General features: G+C 37.3%; 1 protein-coding gene across 1 annotated transcript in view; it reads right to left on the reverse strand.

Moving 5' to 3' along the window:
* Positions 1-18,569, reverse strand: part of ROCK1 (Rho associated coiled-coil containing protein kinase 1) — a 125,260-nt gene that overhangs the window by 59,893 nt on the left and 46,798 nt on the right. Inside the window, exons 3-8 of the mRNA XM_040264706.1 lie at positions 8,096-8,196; positions 7,438-7,575; positions 4,267-4,442; positions 3,389-3,473; positions 1,943-2,087; positions 1,485-1,623 (exon numbers count right to left, since the gene is read on the reverse strand). Of these exons, the coding sequence (XP_040120640.1) occupies positions 1,485-1,623; positions 1,943-2,087; positions 3,389-3,473; positions 4,267-4,442; positions 7,438-7,575; positions 8,096-8,196 (784 nt within the window). The remainder of the gene's footprint in view (positions 1-1,484; positions 1,624-1,942; positions 2,088-3,388; positions 3,474-4,266; positions 4,443-7,437; positions 7,576-8,095; positions 8,197-18,569) is intronic.

Here is an 18,569-nt window from a genome sequence, read left to right on the forward strand (position 1 = left end):
TAAGATACTTACTTGCATTTACATTTATAAAAAATGCTTGTTGAAACTAGAAAACCATGTTAATGAAGGAGGTAGGAAATAATAATACTTTTTTTTGTACAGCTCTGCACTATCTCCTTAATTTCAAAAAGTATATGCCAGTTATAATTAAATCTTTCCCCCAGCTTTACTGAGGTATAACTGGCAAATAAAATTTTAAGATTTTTAGCTTACATTGTGACAATTTTCAGTGGAGAAGGGAGTGGCAAACCACTTCAGTATTCTTGCCTTGAGAACCCCATGAACAGTATGAAAAGGCAAAATGATAGGATACTGAAAGAGGAACTCCCCAGTTCAGTAGGTGCCCAATATGCTACTGGAGATCAGTGGAGAAATAACTCCAGAAAGAATGAAGGGATGGAGCAAAAACAATACCCAGTTGTGGCTGTGACTGGTGACAGAAGCAAGTCCCTTGGACTGCAAGGAGATCCAACCAGTCCATTCTGAAGATCAGCCCTGGGATTTCTTTGGAAGGACTGACGCTAAAGCTGAAACTCCAGTACTTTGGCCACCTCATGCAAAGAGTTGACTCACTGGAAAAGACTGATGCTGGGAGAGATTGAGGGCAGGGGGAGAAGAGGACGACCCAGGATGAGATGGCTGATGGCATCACGGACTCGATGGACATGAGTCTGAGTGAACTCCGGGAGTTGGTGATGGACAGGGAGGCCGGGCGTGCTGCGATTCATGCGGTCGCAAAGAGTCGGACACGACTGAGCAACTGAACTGAACTGAACTGTGACAATTTTATATTCATACATATACACTGTGAAAGGATTCCCCCAACAAGCTAATTATCACATCAATCACTTCACATATTTACTTTTCCTGTTTTGGCTGGGGGGAAGAACATTTAAGTTCTAGCCTCTCAACAAATTTCAACTACACAATGCAGTATTAAATGGCATCAACTGAGGACACATCATCATTTTTCTATCACTAGGGAAAAAAATGCCCTCAATTAAATTAGTACATGCCATTGATCTTAAGATGCACTCTAATTTTAGAGATTTTGACATGTCTCTAAAAAAAATAAAATAAAACCCTCAGGGAATTCCCTTTCACTGCCTGGGTTCAATCCCTAGTTGGGGAACTAACAGTCCACAAGCCATGCAGCATGGCCAAAAGAACAACAACAACAAAACCAGACTCAATAAAATATACTATCATCTTTATACTTAAGTTAAAATTTTAACAATGAAAAAACTTACAATCTGATCTAGTCATCAGAAAAGAATCTTTTAGTATCCCAATTTCTTTAGGTAAGGTAATTGAGATCCAGAAAAATCAGAAAATTACATCAGGTTTTACTGTCATGAATGACTTGAAGAATGGTAACATTTTTATTTCAATAGTGCAAATAAAGGAGCTCAGAAATAGACCTTAAAAACTGAGCAGCAAAATGAAAGTCTCCTTGAATAGTGTTCCATGTTAAAATTATTTACCTGTCAGTAAGGAAGGCACAAATAAGATTTTTTGCTTCTTTTGATATATCATTATCATCAGGGAAGGTAAGAGAATTTTTATGGTTCATAATCTTACTGTAAGTTCCAACCAGAGAATCTGCATAAAATGGTGTATCACCTGACAAATTGACAGGGAAAACAAAGCAAATTAAATACATTTAGAGAAATAAGCTTCAAAGGAAAAGTCAATGTTACTGCTTAATGATAATTAACTATGCATAAAATAAAAACATACACCAAATACATAAAAAGAAGTAACACATCAAGTTTGTCAAAATACACAAAGTATGTGTTTTTGGATCACAGCTTGGATCAATCTGTTTTCTACTAACAAAATCAACATTGCTTACTTAATGTAATATTTTATCAGAAGAAGCCAAGTCTAAGTATGGAGATGAACAACGGTTAAGAGGTACACAAAATTTTCCTTTACTCACCTACAAGCATTTCATATAAAAATACCCCAACTGACCACCAGTCACATTCTCGTCCATAATAACCATCACCACCTTGAGATTTTAATACTTCAGGGGAAATATAATCAGGTGTTCCAACTGCTGTATCACATCGTACCATGCCTTCCTAAGTAGAGGTCAAATTTTCAATTAGGATATAAATGTAAAGTGTCAATTATTCCACATGAGTTTTTTCTTAATGTAACCTATAGAACTCTAAGTCTTTATAAAAATATCATATTAAAACCTAATGCAAACTTGACAAAAAGTAATAAATAGCTTAATCCTATATACATACTACGTACATAATATATTCATGTGTATGTGTTTACAGATACTTTTACTTTGTAATAACTTTCACTAGAAAGACATAGTGAAATTATTAATTTATTATTTATTATTTTTCACTTATTATTCTTTTATTATTAGACCATTTATTATTCCTCCAGTTGAAACAATAAGATGATCTCAACTGCAGAGAACACGTATATAAGTCAAGGCAAATATGTTGACAAACTGACAACAAATCACTTGATAACATTAATACATAAAAGGTGATTTAACTGCTTTTTTACTAAAATAGTCAGTCAATTTAACTATACTTGAAATAGAGAAAACACATGTAAGAAGTGACCATACACATATAAAACAGGAAGGCACATGCATGGAGAAAGGGCATAATAGTGTTAAGCCCACTGACCTCCGTTTACTATACATTTTAAACCTCTCTCCAAAATAAAAACAAAACTATATATACCTGTTACTTACTGTAGCTGGTATTAATGCAAGAGAATTTTTAATGTTTATGCAAAAGTTCTCACATAGGGCTTTCCTCCTAACCAGTTAAGTTTCCTTTGGAAATAAATACAACTTTCTGGTTATTCTTCTATGATAAGTTTCAAAGAATATAAACTGTTTCAACTGAAAATAAAGCAGCATATTTGCTACTTCAGCCATGTACATGTTATTTATTATATAAACAGTGAGCATGGATATCTTTTATGACCGGCTCCCAAAATAAGTAGTAAGATTTCTTCATGTTTAATACAAGGCTAAGTAAAACACTAAGAAATACATGTATTACTGAAATCCAGTTTTTATGAAAGTCGCATTTTAACACTGGCATTAGTATTTAGTGCCATTTAAACTAAACCCATTTCTAGTTAAAATAGTGGACATTACAGAGTTATTTCAAAAGATTCAGTAAATCTGGCAATCCACACTTCCCCTAAATAGGGAAAAAAATAAAGTCCTTACAAGATACTAACACAACAATGAAACCATGGCATTTCAGTCGAACAAATATGACAGGGCACATCAATTCTGTACACGTCCAGATATGGTTAGGAATTCTTAAATTCTTAAAATATTTTGCAAAAAGCACCAATCTTGAATTAGCAAAACTAAATTAAAATCTAATTATTTAACCTTATTCATCTTCATACAAGTACCAAAATCTGCTAACTTCAAATGTCCAGATTTATCCAGCAGCATGTTATCAGGCTTCACATCTCTGCGGAGGGAAAAAAAAAAACAATATGTCTGAAATAGGTCATAAATTGATAAAAATTATATGAGGCAATAATTTTAGGTCAGATATCCTCACTCAGTTTAGGTAAGACCAGCTTTAAACTACATGAGTCTCTCTCCACATCTATAAACTGAACTTCATCAGGGAGACTCTCTCATATGTTATGTCTCAGAAGAAGACATGTAATATTCCCTTTGAAGCAGTTTGATTCCTCCAAAAGGAAAATCAAGTCATTTGAGAGAGAATAACCATAAAAAATGTAACATTCAAACATAAAAAGTAACTGAAACACACAAGATAGATAAATACATAAATATCCCTAGAAGAGGGTCTTAAGTCACTTGCATTTTTATATCCCTGGCACTGAGCACAGTAATTGCACAAATTCAATTGGTGTTTGTAGAACAAATGAAGCTACCCTTCTAACAAATAAGTATGATCTATTCACTAATCAAAAGCAAATTAATTTGAATATAAAAATTAAAAGCATTTAATACCCTGGAAGATACCTTAAAAAAATAGCTTATACATTTTACTTTTCAGGACACTATATAAAAGCCTTATAATCAAATTAAGAAATATTAAAGAGTACATTTATATCAACAGTAAACTGAAATGTTAGAACTACAAATTTCAAAGTTTTAAATCCTGAAATACCACTTATGTCATATGGAAGAATAAGTGGACTCAGAGGGGGACGTGTTAATCAAATAAAGTACTTATTTTTAGCTTCTCTCTTCAACAAATGAGAAAATTTAAACATTTTTATCTTTACCTATGGATAAAACCCATGGAATGGATTGCATCCAATGCAAGAACTACTTCTGCAGTATAGAATCGGGCCCATTTTTCAGGCACATCATAGTTGCTCATTAAATTTACAAGATCTCCACCAGGCATGTATTCCATTACCATGTAGAGATAACGATCATCTTGGAACGCATAAAATAGCTACACAAATACAGAAGAACAAAGAAATTAATTAAGATTAAGCAAAACTGTTTCATTTAAGAATTGTCAAAAATACTAGTATAATTAAAATGATCAAATGCAGTAGCTGTAAGCACTGTTTTTAAAAAGGAAATAAATACAAACATAAATAGCACAAAGAACTTTGCATATGTGAAGGAATTATTAACTGGTTATTTCTGAGGAGCTGGAGACTTTTTTCTCTACATTTTCTGAATTAATTGAATTTCTTATACTGAGAATTTTTAAAAATTATAAGTTTCAATAAAGGATATACAATTCTTCTAAGCAAAGATATATTGTAGTTCTAATTTAAGTTGTGCATAGTGGGGTTTAATGTTAAATTTATACTGATATCACAATTTTCCAGTAGTCTAATAAATTAGGCTTTAGTTTTAATTGTCTCTGACTAGCTGTGTGACTAGGCTATTATATAACCTCTCAAATTATCTGTGACTATATCCTTTTTGGGAGACTATATGAACTGTACTGGGACTATACGATATTTGACTATTATTTGTTGCACAGTCTGCATCTATATGCCTGGCAGTTGGCAAGTACTTAATGAATGTTCAGTGAACAAAAGCACAAATTTAATCTATAAATTGAGGATGTAGCTAATGGGGATTAACTGCCTTTCTGGGTTGTTAAAAAGAGAATAGTGAATACTGAAAGCACTTACTATAACAGGTGCTCAGTAAACAACTGCAGTCAGTAGGAGGAGCAGCCAACAGAGAAGCAGGAAAAGGGCAAAAGAGTCAAAGCAGGAAGGGGAAGGTCCATCAATATGAAATTGGCAACAATATCAGGCATAAACATATGACCAGGGTTGAAGTTAAAAGGAGAGCAAATTTACAAAAGAACATTTTTTTTTTTTTTTTTCTTTTTTGGTCCTGACGTGCAGCTTGTAGGATCTTAGTTCCCTGATTAGGGATTGTACTGGGGCCCAGGGCATTGAAAACCCCAAATCCAAACCACTGGACCACGAGGGAATTCTCTACAAAAGGACATTTTAAGTAAACATGATAAGATTAGAATACAACTAAACTAAATGAAATAAGCCCTAGAGAAAAAGTATAAATTATAACTAATTTACCTAGGCAGTTATATCTTTAAATTATTTTTGTATTTCATTTTTTTCAACAGCGTTTTACGATTTCAGCTATGGATTTAGTTACTTTAGTTATTTTAGTTATGGATTTAGTAACTTATGGGCTTCCCTGGTAGCTCAGCTGGTAAGAATTTGCCTGCAATGCAGGAGATCCTGGTTTGATTCCTGGGTCGGGAAGATCACCTGGAGAGGGAATGGCTACCCACTCCAGTATTCTGGCCTGGAGAGTTCTAAGGACAGAGGAGCCTGGCAGGCTACAGTATATGGGGTTGCAAAGAGTCAGACATGACTGAGCGATTTTCACTTTCACTTAGTAACTTTAATTACAAAAATATATATTTAGAGGGAAGGATAAGAAACTAAGTGGTGCCTCATGGCTATCCCAGGTTAACACGTACAGTGAATCACTCGGACACCATAATTAAAGAAACATTGCTGATCTGGTGGCAGTTTCCCTATTTACAGACAATGTATCAAGAAAAATAAAGATTAAAATTCATAAGTTGTAAATTTAACCTTAAACGTTTATGTCATGTTTTTAACTTTTTACACAACACTGAACATTCCTCATATCAGTGGTTCCCAAACAGAAAGGGAAACTGCTGGTGTCCCACAGCCCCCACTCACCCACTCTCCCCAACATACCACAATGCCTGAACACAATTTTAGTTGCTAATAGCTGGTGTGTGGGGTGGAAAGGGCTGCTACTGGGAGGACCTGGGCAGAAGTCAGGGATGCTGTTACAAACCCTATAAGGCACAGAATAGCCCCCAGCAGCAGAACATCACATGGCTGAAAGGAAAAGGAAAGTTAGTCACACAGTCGTGTCTGACTCTGCGATCCCATGGACTGTAACCCGCCAAGTCCTCTGTCCATGGAATTCTCCAGGCAATAGTACTGGAGTGGATTGCCATTCCCTTCTCCAGGGGATCTTCCCGACCCAGGGCTGGAACCTGGGTCTCCTGCACTGCAGGCAGATTCTTTACCAACTGAGCTATTAGGGAAGCCCTCACATGGCTGAAAATGTCAACAATACCAAGGTTGGGAGACCCTGCTCTATATAGCTGATACAAACAAAAATAGACATTTCAAGTATAAAAAGCCTTATTATGCAAATCTTAAACATATTTCATATTCTTTTTATACCAATTACTATTATGCTTATTTAGGACAGTTTTTATTACATAGTATAAATAAAGAAGCTACAGAATTCATGCTAGGAATTCAGAAATGATCTAGCTTAGTAGTTTTACTCCATTTTTTAAACCAGAATATCTTATCCCCCTCACACGAAATCTTAATAAGAACCCCAATATAAAAGACACATAAAACATGCAGCTGCTCTAATTGAAGCAGCAACAGAAAACCCAGAATTATAACCTATCCCAATAACTGCTTGCTCCCATGACTCCCAATGAGGTACCTATTCAGTTGAAAATAACTAATCTAAGCCAACTTTCACATTTTTGAGCAGTGAAACTGAGGCTCAAAAATGGAAATAACTGGGCCACAACTTCAGGTAAGCCTGTGGCAGTCAAGACCAGGACCTACAATTACTGACTTTCTGATGTATTTTTCCTTCCATTGAAAAACCTGAAGCCAATACAATATTATTTAGAGGCCTAGCTTAACTTTTTTTCCTTCCTTCTCCCATTTTCTTCCATTCCATATAAGGAGAGACAAATATTTGCTTCCTTCCTAGAGATGATTCAATAACATTAAATTTTATGATTTTAAAAATGACACATTACTTTTATAACTGCCAATAAATTCTCTCTTACTGTTCACTAAAAACCAAAGTCAGCTTCTCAGATATGTTAAGTTACAAGCCAGTACAACAGCAATGAAACAACAGCAAAAGCATACCTGAACAACCCAAGGACTGTTAGCAAAAGCCATGATGTCCCTTTCTTCCCAGAAAAAAGCAGAATCAGATCTCTTAATCATTTCAAATTTGCTGAGGAGCTTCATAGCATATACCTTCCTGGTGGATTTATGCCTTACCTTTGAAATGGAAAATAATGAACCTTTCATTAACTTTTAAAGATCAGCGTTTACACAAACAATTTACTAAATAATCTAACATTACTGTCTGGCTGTTTTAACGTCTCTTCTGAATTACCCCAGCAAGATCATGTTAAGGCTTTAAATATTTTAAGTATAGAAGGAAAAAAAGCTTTATTCCCTATATTATGACATCCCTTCCCTTCTCCACTCTGCTACGGATGCTACTTCCTGTTTAAAAACTTACTATGCCACAGCATTGTAGATGGAGTAGTATCAGGAGTAAAGGCTTCTCTTTTGATGCTTAAAACCTCTTCTCTACCCTTGAATGCTTGGGGAAAATATTTCACACTACTGCTGAATGACACTCTAGGCTTTCATATCAGTAGGCAAGAAAGTCTAGAGCAATTTAAACCAAGACGTTTATAAAATCAATACTTTTCCAAAACATCATATGTGAAACAAACAAGTAGATTTTTTAATTTTAAAAAGATTTTTAAATCTCATTAAAATAACCTACCAATTGAACTTCTCCAAATGCACCTCTACCAATCACCTTCACTACTTCATAATCTTCAGCTTTCATTCGTAAATCTCTAATTTTATTTATTGTGTCTTTATCTGTATGAAAAGAAAAAGTTTATAATTTTAAATCACTGAAGCAGTATAACTAAAACTGCTTATTTAACATTCAAGTTCTTGAGAAACAACAAAAAACAAAGATGTACATTAAAAATTATTTGTTATAGGTAAAATATGAAGTTATAACAGAGAGAAATGCTCAATGTGCTGAGAATTGTTTTCAACAAATTCTGGAATGACTTCACTCTAGCTGTTAAATAATTTTATTAAAATGTGACCAGAACATTTAAAAAAAAAAAAAAAACAAAAACATATATACTGAGGATAATTAGTTCATTAGTTCCTGGTATTTTAAGTATATATCAACTTTGAACCAAGGGGCCACAGGTAGATATTTTAGATTAATTAAATCTTCTTTTTATCAAGTCAGTTTTGATAATCCTTTTAAAAAGATATAATTTAAAATATCAAAGGTAAAATAAACATGCTAAAGAATGACATACTTATTATATTTCTCTATTTGAATGGAGACTTTAAGTTAAAACACACAGTGGGAATGTGCAATTATTTATATAAACCTGTCACACTACAAACTACAATAATTTAAAATCCCCACTGGGTAGATACTCTAATTCCTAATTTGGTCATAGATTAAAATAGGGCTATTTTAATCCACATGGGTCAACATTGGCATGAGATTACATGGAAAAGCTTCACATTTCAGAGCTGTACAAAATACAGGGCAGCTGTTAAGTTCTAGTTACTACTAAAAGCTGCATATAATATCTTGTCTTTCTTTTGAAATGCACAATTTAAATGCGTGTTTGTATACCTTATGGCCTATAAACACATGCAACTGAGAGTAAACTTTCACACAGGAATACTATAAGTACATTTAATTTTAGATCACATATCTATTGGAAATGCATCAGCAAAATATAAACAATAATCAATTTACTGCAGAAACATTTGTGTTAACCATGCAGTCTCTATAGTAATCACTGTAGATATAGAAATGTAACTTTAAAAACATAGTCTCTGCTTTTATGGATTTCAAATGAAACAGAAACAAACAAATAATAATACCAAAAACTGCAAAAAAGAGAAATAAAGTACAAGCACAGAGTTTGTGGAATAACAAGGATGACACCTAACCTAAGCCTGCCTGAGAGGGAGATAGTGAGAAAAGGCTTTCTGGAGGTGACAGAACCTGAAACAAGACTTAAGAATTGAAAAAAAAAAAAGGAGTAGCAGTTAGCTGGTTGGGAAAAAGAAAAGAGAGACTAACAGGCAGATGGGCAAATATTAGCAAAGGCACAGCAGAACTGTTTGAATTGCTGGGGCATCAAGTCTGTGGGAAGGACTTGCAAAGAGAGGCTGGAGAGTCCCAATCTAGTTAATAAGGAGCTTGAACTTTACCTATAGGCCAATAGCTGTAAAATTATTATATCATCAACAAAAAATATTTTTCACATTAAAGTTTAAAAGCAGTACAATATGAAAAGCGATAAAAGTGCTCTGCTTCAAGAGGATCATGGCAGTGGGTGGTAGCAGAGGAACTGCTTTGTACACCTCTCTACCGCAGCCCTGAAGAGTCCTGTGGGGTTGGTCTGCTGGGAACTAGAACCACCACCTGAAAACCACCACTCTGTGCGGGAAGCCATGAAAAGAAAGAGGTATAGAAACAATACAATCAAATTTACATTTCAGCTACTCCAGCGACTATGTAAAAGATAAATTCAATAAAGGCAAGGCTGGGGGGTGGGGAGTATTTTAAGAGTACTATAATACTCTAGATGAGAAATAAGGAAGTCATGAACCAGATAATGAGTTATATGATAGCCTATGGAGTTGAGAAAGATCCCTGGCTCTGGTTATACCAAGTTTAGAGACATAAACAGGATATTAAGTCTGTAGTTTTGGGCCCCGAAAATATGTCTGCCACAAATTTATGTGTTAGTAGAGATTTCGCTGCTTCTTTTAATTTCTAACAGCACAAGTTACAAAGCTGCTCAACATTACTTGTGATTCAGACAATATTAGCTGTCAGAATGACTTAATTACATTTCAGTTTTGCAAAGAAGTGCTGTTTTGCCTTGTAATTTTAGGTTAAAGCAAAAACTAATGTCCAAAGTCAGTGTTCAATGGTAATTCAATGACAGTTGGGAGTGGTTCTCTTCATCAAGAAAAATCTTCATTTTGGTCAGCTCTTCCTACCATGCAAAATACCACAGACTGGGCGGCTTAAACAGACATTCATTTTCTCCTAGTTCTAGAGACTCAAAGGCCAAGGTCAGGGGCCAGGGAGTTTGGTTTCTGGGGAGATTTCTCTTTCTGGCTTGCTGGCATCCAGCATCTCTCTGTGTGCTCACAGGACATCTTGTGTGCTGTGCAGGTGAGGACACTAACCCTGTCACCAATTCCATTTTATCAGAGTCCCACCTTTCTGATCTCATTCAACCTGAACTGCCTCGTTTGGCCCTATCTCCAAATACAGTTATACCGAGGAGCTAGGGATTCAACAGACAGATTTGGGGGACACAAATCCATAAACAATCACAATGAAATATTACCACTGCTAAGACACTGACTTGCTGCATGCAAAGATAAATGGAAATATTCAGCTTCAATTACTGTCAAAAATGTACAGAATTGTTAATGTGTAAGTCCATGAGACTGAATGAGGTTTACCACTGATACTGTGGCTCAGTAACACATGATAGATCCAAATACTTTCCAAAAAGTACTTGCTGATGTCTACAAACTACAGGCTTTAAACATCTTGTGTTTTCATAAGATCTGTTAGTTCAACTAAGCCATTTTCTGCACCATATAATTTTAACTACCATCCCTTGTCACACATCTCAGCAGACCCCACTCCGAGCTGTACTTAGAGTTTCCTCAACTATCTTGCCTGTACTGGTTCCATGCAGACTATACACAGAGGTTAATTCTTAAGTCACTTCAAATTCAGCATTGATTGCTCAAATAAATAAGAGTCAAGGAAAATCACTCAAAATTATCTTGCTTTTAAATTGACTATTGCTGCTGCTCCCAACAGTCTTGATGCTTTGAGCAACTACTGTTCTTGCCAAGAAGCTAATAGTCTTAAGGAAGTTATTCTCTCTATACACATTTGCTCTGCTGCTGCAAACACTCACCATCAGCAAACAGCTTTCTCTGTGTGGCTAACAAATAAGCCACTTGTAAACTTACATAAGGTCATAATATCATTTTTCTTCCTTCATTTTGTAAAGAAAATTCTGCTGTGATGGGATATTCTCTTTTAAATTTTCTGGGTTTTTCTTACTGTTACTTTCCTGTGAGTTGGGAATGTTACGGTGAGTGCTTATTCTGCTCCTGTCAATGCCCACTGCACTCTTTCAGCACAGCCACAGTGTCACTGAGTAGTCACACAATGCTTCACCCTCTAACTTGAAGAAATAATCCACACTTCACGGTGGTGCAAAATAACAACATTCAAGTCCACGTTTCTTTTCCTTTTTTGTTCTGACATGATGGGCATGCACTGACAATGGGAAAAAAATAAAATGCTGTGGTACGGTGATACACATGGAATGCTCCTGAGTTATAACTGCAGCACTGTGATTTACAGTGCTGAGCAATGGTGTGAAGCAGGAAAGAGGCCACGGGTGATTTCCATCACAACTACTCAACTTTTCAACTTGTGCTGTAGCAGATAAGTAATCTGAAGAAGACAATGGCACCCCACTCCAGTACTCTTGCCTGGAAAAATCCCATGGATGGAGGAGCCTGGTAGGCTGCAGTCCATGGGGTCACCAAGAGTCGGACATGACTGAGTGACTTCACTTTCACTTTTCACTTTCATGTATTGGAGAAGGAAATGGCAACCCACTCCAGTGTTCTTGCCTGGAGAATCCCAGGGACGGGGGAGCCTGGTGGGCTGCTGTCTATGGGGTCGCACAGAGTCGAACACGACTGAAGTGACTTAGCAGCAGCAGATAAGTAATCACAGACAATACAGAAAAGAATGAGCATAGCTATGTCTCAATAAAACTCTACTCACGGACACAGAAATCCATGTAATTTTCATGTATCATGAAATACTATTAATCTTTTGACATTCTATAAATTATTTTTAAAAATATAAAAACCATTCATAGCTCATAAGCCATCCAAAAACAGATGGTGCGCCAGATTTGGCCTGTGGGCTGTAGCTTGCCAACCCCAGCTCCAATGGAAACCCAGCCCCCTGACCCCATTTGCCCACCAGCTGTACAGTGGTGCCCTTTACACTCCACGTGCTCACCCTCCAGTGGCCCTGGACACGGGACAGGTGAACCCCACTGCCATCTCTACACACTCAGTTTTGATTTTCATGTTTAAAAGGTTATATCTCCCACTACCTCTTACTGTCACTGTAATCTATTCACCCCCAGCTCATCACATCTCACTGCTAGATAATTCTGGTTTCTGGTTTATTAACCTCTCCAGGATTTTCGTAATTCTTCAGGATTTTAATACACCCACAGATGATACTTCTAATAACCTGGCCTCTCAATACCTTTAACTTCTCTCTTTCAAGGATCTTGTCCTCCACTTTATCTCAGCTGCTCATTTCCACATACTAGATCTTATCAATATCAGTAATTACACTCCTCCCTTCATTTCAAATCCTACACTCGCTAAGCACTCCTCAACTTTCCTGAGGGCCAACAACTCAACCCCAACAATCCCCAGCTCACCAAGATCTCCGAACCCACTGACCCTATCTGGTTTTACTGTACCTCACTGCACTGAAAGGTTCTCTTTCTTATCTACCCAGCTTAAATTACACAATCAAACATTATAATTACTCGCTTGCATATAACTTTAATGCCTTGGCTCTTTTCTGCCTCATTAGAGTTTGGCAAAACCATAATTTCAGCTAAATCTAACTCTATAGCTAACTTGATGTCAGCACCCATGTAGTTGAATATGTCTGGATAAATACATAAAATCATACTGACAGATCCCTCTTTAACTCCATAATCGCAAACATAAAGCGTGCCCTTAATTCTCCTTGGCAATCATACATTTCTTTAGTATATTCACTCTTCCATTCTACTAGAGACACTAATTCCATTTTCTTTTCTCTTTTCAAACCTCCCACTGATTCTTGTTCATAGCTAATGACTGTGTTGGCTACTACCCTGAAACAATGAAAAGAAAACTGTCACAGACTTACCATTAAATAGATATATTTATATTATATATTCATATTCAACCACCAGCATGTGCCCTCATATATGTAGTCTCTTCACTTTTACTATCTGAGAAAACTGCTCTTTCACCAATCCCTCGACCAGTGATGTCATCCTCACTAGCTCGAGGACATTGCTCCAGCCATTCTCCCCTCTTCCTGCTGTGTCACTAGCTTTCCCCTTCCTAACAGGATCATATCATGCCATTTTCATTCCCACCTTAAACAAACAAACCTCCTGACACCATTTCTCTCACTAGCTACTGCACGATTACTCAACCCCACTATGGCAAAATTCCTCAAAATCTGTCTATACTCTATGTCTGAATCCTTCTCATCTGCTCTAAAATCCTTTTGGGGTAGTCTTTGGTCATTACCTTTCTATCAAAACTGCTGGTCAAGGAGTTCCCTGGTGGTCTAGCAGCTAGGATTCAATGCTTACACTGCCAGGGCCCAGGTTCAATGCTAGTGAGGGAACTGAGATCCCACAAGCTGCACAGTGTGGTCAAAATTAGAAACAACAACAACAAAAAGCCAGAACTAAACTGCAAGTCACAGGTGACCACCATGTTGCTAAATTCCCAGTCTTCATCTTGATATATCAGTAGTTTCTGACAGTCTGATGACCCCTGTTATACATACTCGACTTCCAGAGTACTACATTCCTACAACAGTACTAAGGGTAATTTTTTTCCAACATCAAATGATTTCTTCTCAGCTGCTTTTGCTGGTTTCTCCCAGATTTTTTAACACTAAATCTTCTCAAGGCTCAGTCTTTCATGATGCATTCTTCTGTGTTTACACTCACTTATTTGGTGGACTTTTAAAAAGCACTGACACGTCAACAACTCCCATTTTTTTTTCTCTAGTTCAGACCTCTCTCTCTGAAACTTAAGATTTATATATTCGATTGCTTATACAATATATCCACTTAGTTAACAGACACTTCAGAGGTTAAAGTGTCTGCCTCCAATGCGGGAGACCCGGGTTCGATCCCTGGGTCGGGAAGATCCCCTGGAGAAGGAAATGGCAATCCACTCCAGTATTCTTGCCTGGAGAATCCCATGGACGGAGAAGCCTAGTAGGTTTCAGTCCACGGGTCGCAAAGAGTCGGACACGACTGAGCGACTTCACCTCACCTCACCTCAACAGACATCTCAAATTTAATGTATCTGACTGAAGAGGTGTTCTCACTTCAAACCTCTACCGAGGATTTCAACATGTCAGCTGATGGGTCAGTTTTGCTTGGGGCAAAGACCTAGGGGCATTCTTGACTCCTGTTTTATCTTACACTCCACATCCTATCTGGCTGACTCTACTTTTGAAATATATCCGGAACCTGATAACTTCTCACGCTCTACACTGCTACCATGCTGGACCGAGTCACCATTATGTCTTCTTTGGACTACTGCAATCGCTGCTAAACTGCAATCATTTCTTAACTGATTTCTGGTGTCTATCCCTGGCTCTCAATAGTCTGTTCTTAGGGGCAGTACTGTTACAACACAAGTCAGATCATGTCACTCCTCTGTTCAGAACTCTCTAATGTCTTGCCATCTTACCCAGAGCAAAAGTCAAAGATCTTATGATGGCCTACAAGACTCTACATGACCTGCACTCCCCATTTCCTTCATTCTTTGACATCATCCTACTATTCTCTCCCCTGCTTAACCCTCTCCAGCTGCAATGGCTTCCTTGCTGCTGTCCAAACATGCCAGGTACACTTCTTATGGCCTTTGCATTGGCTGTTCCTCTGTATGCCATTTTCTATCCTTAAGCATCCACATGGCTAACCCTCTCAACTACTTCAACTCTTTTCTCAAATACCACCACTGAGTGAACCCTATCCCAGTAACTGTACTTAAAACTGAAGAATTCTTAGAACTCCCAAGCCCATTTTCCCCAAAGTAAACATTAATCTCTGTTTCTTATGAAATTTAATATAAGCAAAATGATAAAATTGCCAAGCCCTTACTACTTCTAAGACCAATAAGCAGGCATGTGTGACCACCAGATCCTTTTAACAATCTGTGACTGTCAACTGTGTTGAGCCAGGTGACGCTGGCAGAAAGTTAAAATTCAGAGAAGTATGAATTCAGAGTGGAGAAGGAAATGGCAACCCACTCCAGTATTCTTGCCTAGAGAATCCTATGGACAGAGAAGCCTGGTGGGCTGCTGTCCATAGGGTCGCACAGAGTCGGACACAACTGAAGCAATTTAGCGTGCTGCATGCATTGGAGAAGGAAACGGCAGCCCACTTCAGTATTCTTGCCTGAAGAATCCCAGGGACAGGGGAGCCTGGTGGGCTGCCGTCTATGGGGCCGCACAGAGTCGGACACAACTGAAGTGACTGAGCAGCAGCAGCATGAATTCAGAGAAGCACGGGTAGCGAGGATGAAATGGACAAACTGGGTCACAAGAAACCACCGTAAGTTTTGATAGGCCACGAATTAGCCAATCATCTCTAAATAAACACATCAAAAGATGAGCACAGAAAGATTGAAAATTTACAGTTTCAGGGTTATGAAAAATTAAATATTTCAATCACATACAGACTCTTTAACTTTCTAGAAAGCAAACAGATTTCTTTAGTCTTTTTTTAAAAAATCATACTTTATATACAACAAATTTTACTTCTAGGAATACATATATGTACAAAAGAGTATTACAAAACATTTAACTTGTGTTACTGAATAATAATTACATAGAATGTTGTTCAACCTACGGTGTTGAACAGAGATTAAACTGCACGTGGTATATGAACTCAATTTTCTAAAAACATAAATATATACTGAGATAGATATATATTTATATATATATACAGAAAAAAGCCAGAAGCGAATATACCAAAATAATAACTGCAGTAGTTTCCAAGTATGGTGGGATTAGAGATTATTTTATTCTTCACATTTTCCATTTACTTCAAGTTTTCTATGATTCTGTTGCTTTCTAATGAGAAAAAGATGTATTTCGCCTAGTTTAGGGTCCTCAATCATAAAGTGCATCATATTTTACGTACCACTATAGATTATAAGACATCCCTAATTATTTTAAAAATGTTTTAAGAAAATGTCAGAATAAAGTATGGCAATAAAAACTGTGTACAATGCACTATTTGTCCAATATACTGCCACTCATTGCATAAAGAAATCCAGTACGCCTTGCAAACTTCTAGAGTAGTCAAGCAGTCCTAATAAGCTCTAAAATGATCTAAAATATATCTAGAAAATCTACAATGTAAGATTCAATTCCCTAAATCCTGATTTTGTTTCAATACAACAGTTAATAATAATAATAAATTATTCTAAGCCCAAATGTCCAAATAGGATTCAAGCTCCAGGAAGATGGGGCATGTTTTGCCAGTGTGCACACAGGTGTACACACACATAAGGAGTAATCTAGTTTGAGAAATAGATCAACAAAAATCAAAACCAAACCCCAAACTCCTCAACACAGCATAAGATGGCTGTTAGATACTATTCTCCGGTCTTTTATTTCTAGATACTCTCCTCAACAATGCTCTGGCAATGCCCAGTTACTTGCAGTTTCCCACACAGAGATGCTGCTTTACATCTCCAGTCCTTTGTAAATGTTGATCACCCATCTAAAATGACTAGCCCCACTTTATTTGAGCAAGTCGCTACCAAGCAAGATCTAATTCTTTATCCATTTCCTCCTCAGCCATTCCTGATCCCCTCAATCTAGAGGGTGTGTGTGTGTGTGTCTGGTGTGTGTGTGTGTTTTGAGCAAGTCACTGCTGCTACTAAGTCGCTTCAGTCGTGTCCGACTCTGTGCGACCCCATAGACGGCAGCCCACCAGGCTCTGCCATCCCTGGGATTCTCCAGGCAAGAACACTGGAGTGGGTTGCCATTTCCTTCTGCAATGCATGAAAGTGAAAGCAAGTCACTACCAAGATCTAATTCTTTATCCATCTCCTCAGCCATTCCTGATCCCCTCAATCTGATAGGCTGCCTACCGCGCACATGCATGTGTGTCCCCCTTCCCACCTCTGCAACTTCACGGGGAGGGGGGGTGTGTATCTCCGTCCCCGACTCTTTGCGATGCCATGGACTGCTGTGTGGCCCACCAGGCTCCTCTGCCCATGGCATCTGCCAGGCTAACACATCCCCCTCCAGGGCGTCTTCCTGACCCAGAGACAGAACCCGTGCCTCCTGCACCTCCTGCGCTGGCAGGCGGCTGCTTTACCATCGCACCCTGCCTTCCTCCTCTGGGACACCGCTATTTCCCTACTGCTTCATCTGTCAACGTGGCCTGGAATTGTTTGTATTTCTTCTGTTAGATTGTATATTATCATTTCCTGAAGGGTGGAGACCACACTTCATTCATGAATATGTCCTTGATGTATGCATGTGCTCAATAGATACTTACTGAAACATATAATGATATTATTTACAAATGGCCACACTCACTCACTGCTCTTATCTGTTCAAAGAAAACCTATATGTTCAGGCACATACATTTACTCCAAAATAATAAAAGTATATACTTAAAAAATCAATCTTGGGTTTCTCAAAATGTTAAACAGAACTGTATGACTTGAGAATTCCACTTTCAGGCATCTACCCAAGAGAAATGAAAACATATGCCCACATAAAAACTTGTGCACATTCACAGCAGCATTTATTCATAATATCCAAAAAGCAGAAAACAATCCAAATGTTCATCGACTGATGCATGGATAGCTAAAATGTGGCATTATCTATAAATGGGGTAGTATTTGGCAATGTGAAAGAATGAAATACATGCTACAACATAGATGAACCCTGAAGAGATCATGCTAAGTCTAAAAATTCGGTCATAAAGGATCACATACTGTATGATTCCAGCTATAGGAAATGTCCATATTGGCAAATCTATACAGACATTCCCTAGGGTTGGGGAACTTGGAGAGAAATGGGAAGTGACTGCTAATGGGTATTGGGTTTCTTTATGAGATGATAAAATGTTCAAAATGTAACTGAAGTAATGACTGCACAACCTTATAAATGCAGACAAAAACCAATGAACTGTATACTTTAAATGGATCAATCTTCAGTACATAAATTATGTCTCAATAAAGTAGTTTTTAAAAAAATCAATCTTGGGTTTGGCAATGATTTTTACAAGCAACACCAAAAGCACAATCCATAGGAGAAATAAATGATAAATAGAGCTTGTCAAAATCAA

This window comes from Oryx dammah, unplaced genomic scaffold, assembly GCF_014754425.2.
Source record: "Oryx dammah isolate SB20612 unplaced genomic scaffold, SCBI_Odam_1.1 HiC_scaffold_22, whole genome shotgun sequence".
Classification (NCBI taxonomy): domain Eukaryota; kingdom Metazoa; phylum Chordata; class Mammalia; order Artiodactyla; family Bovidae; genus Oryx; species Oryx dammah.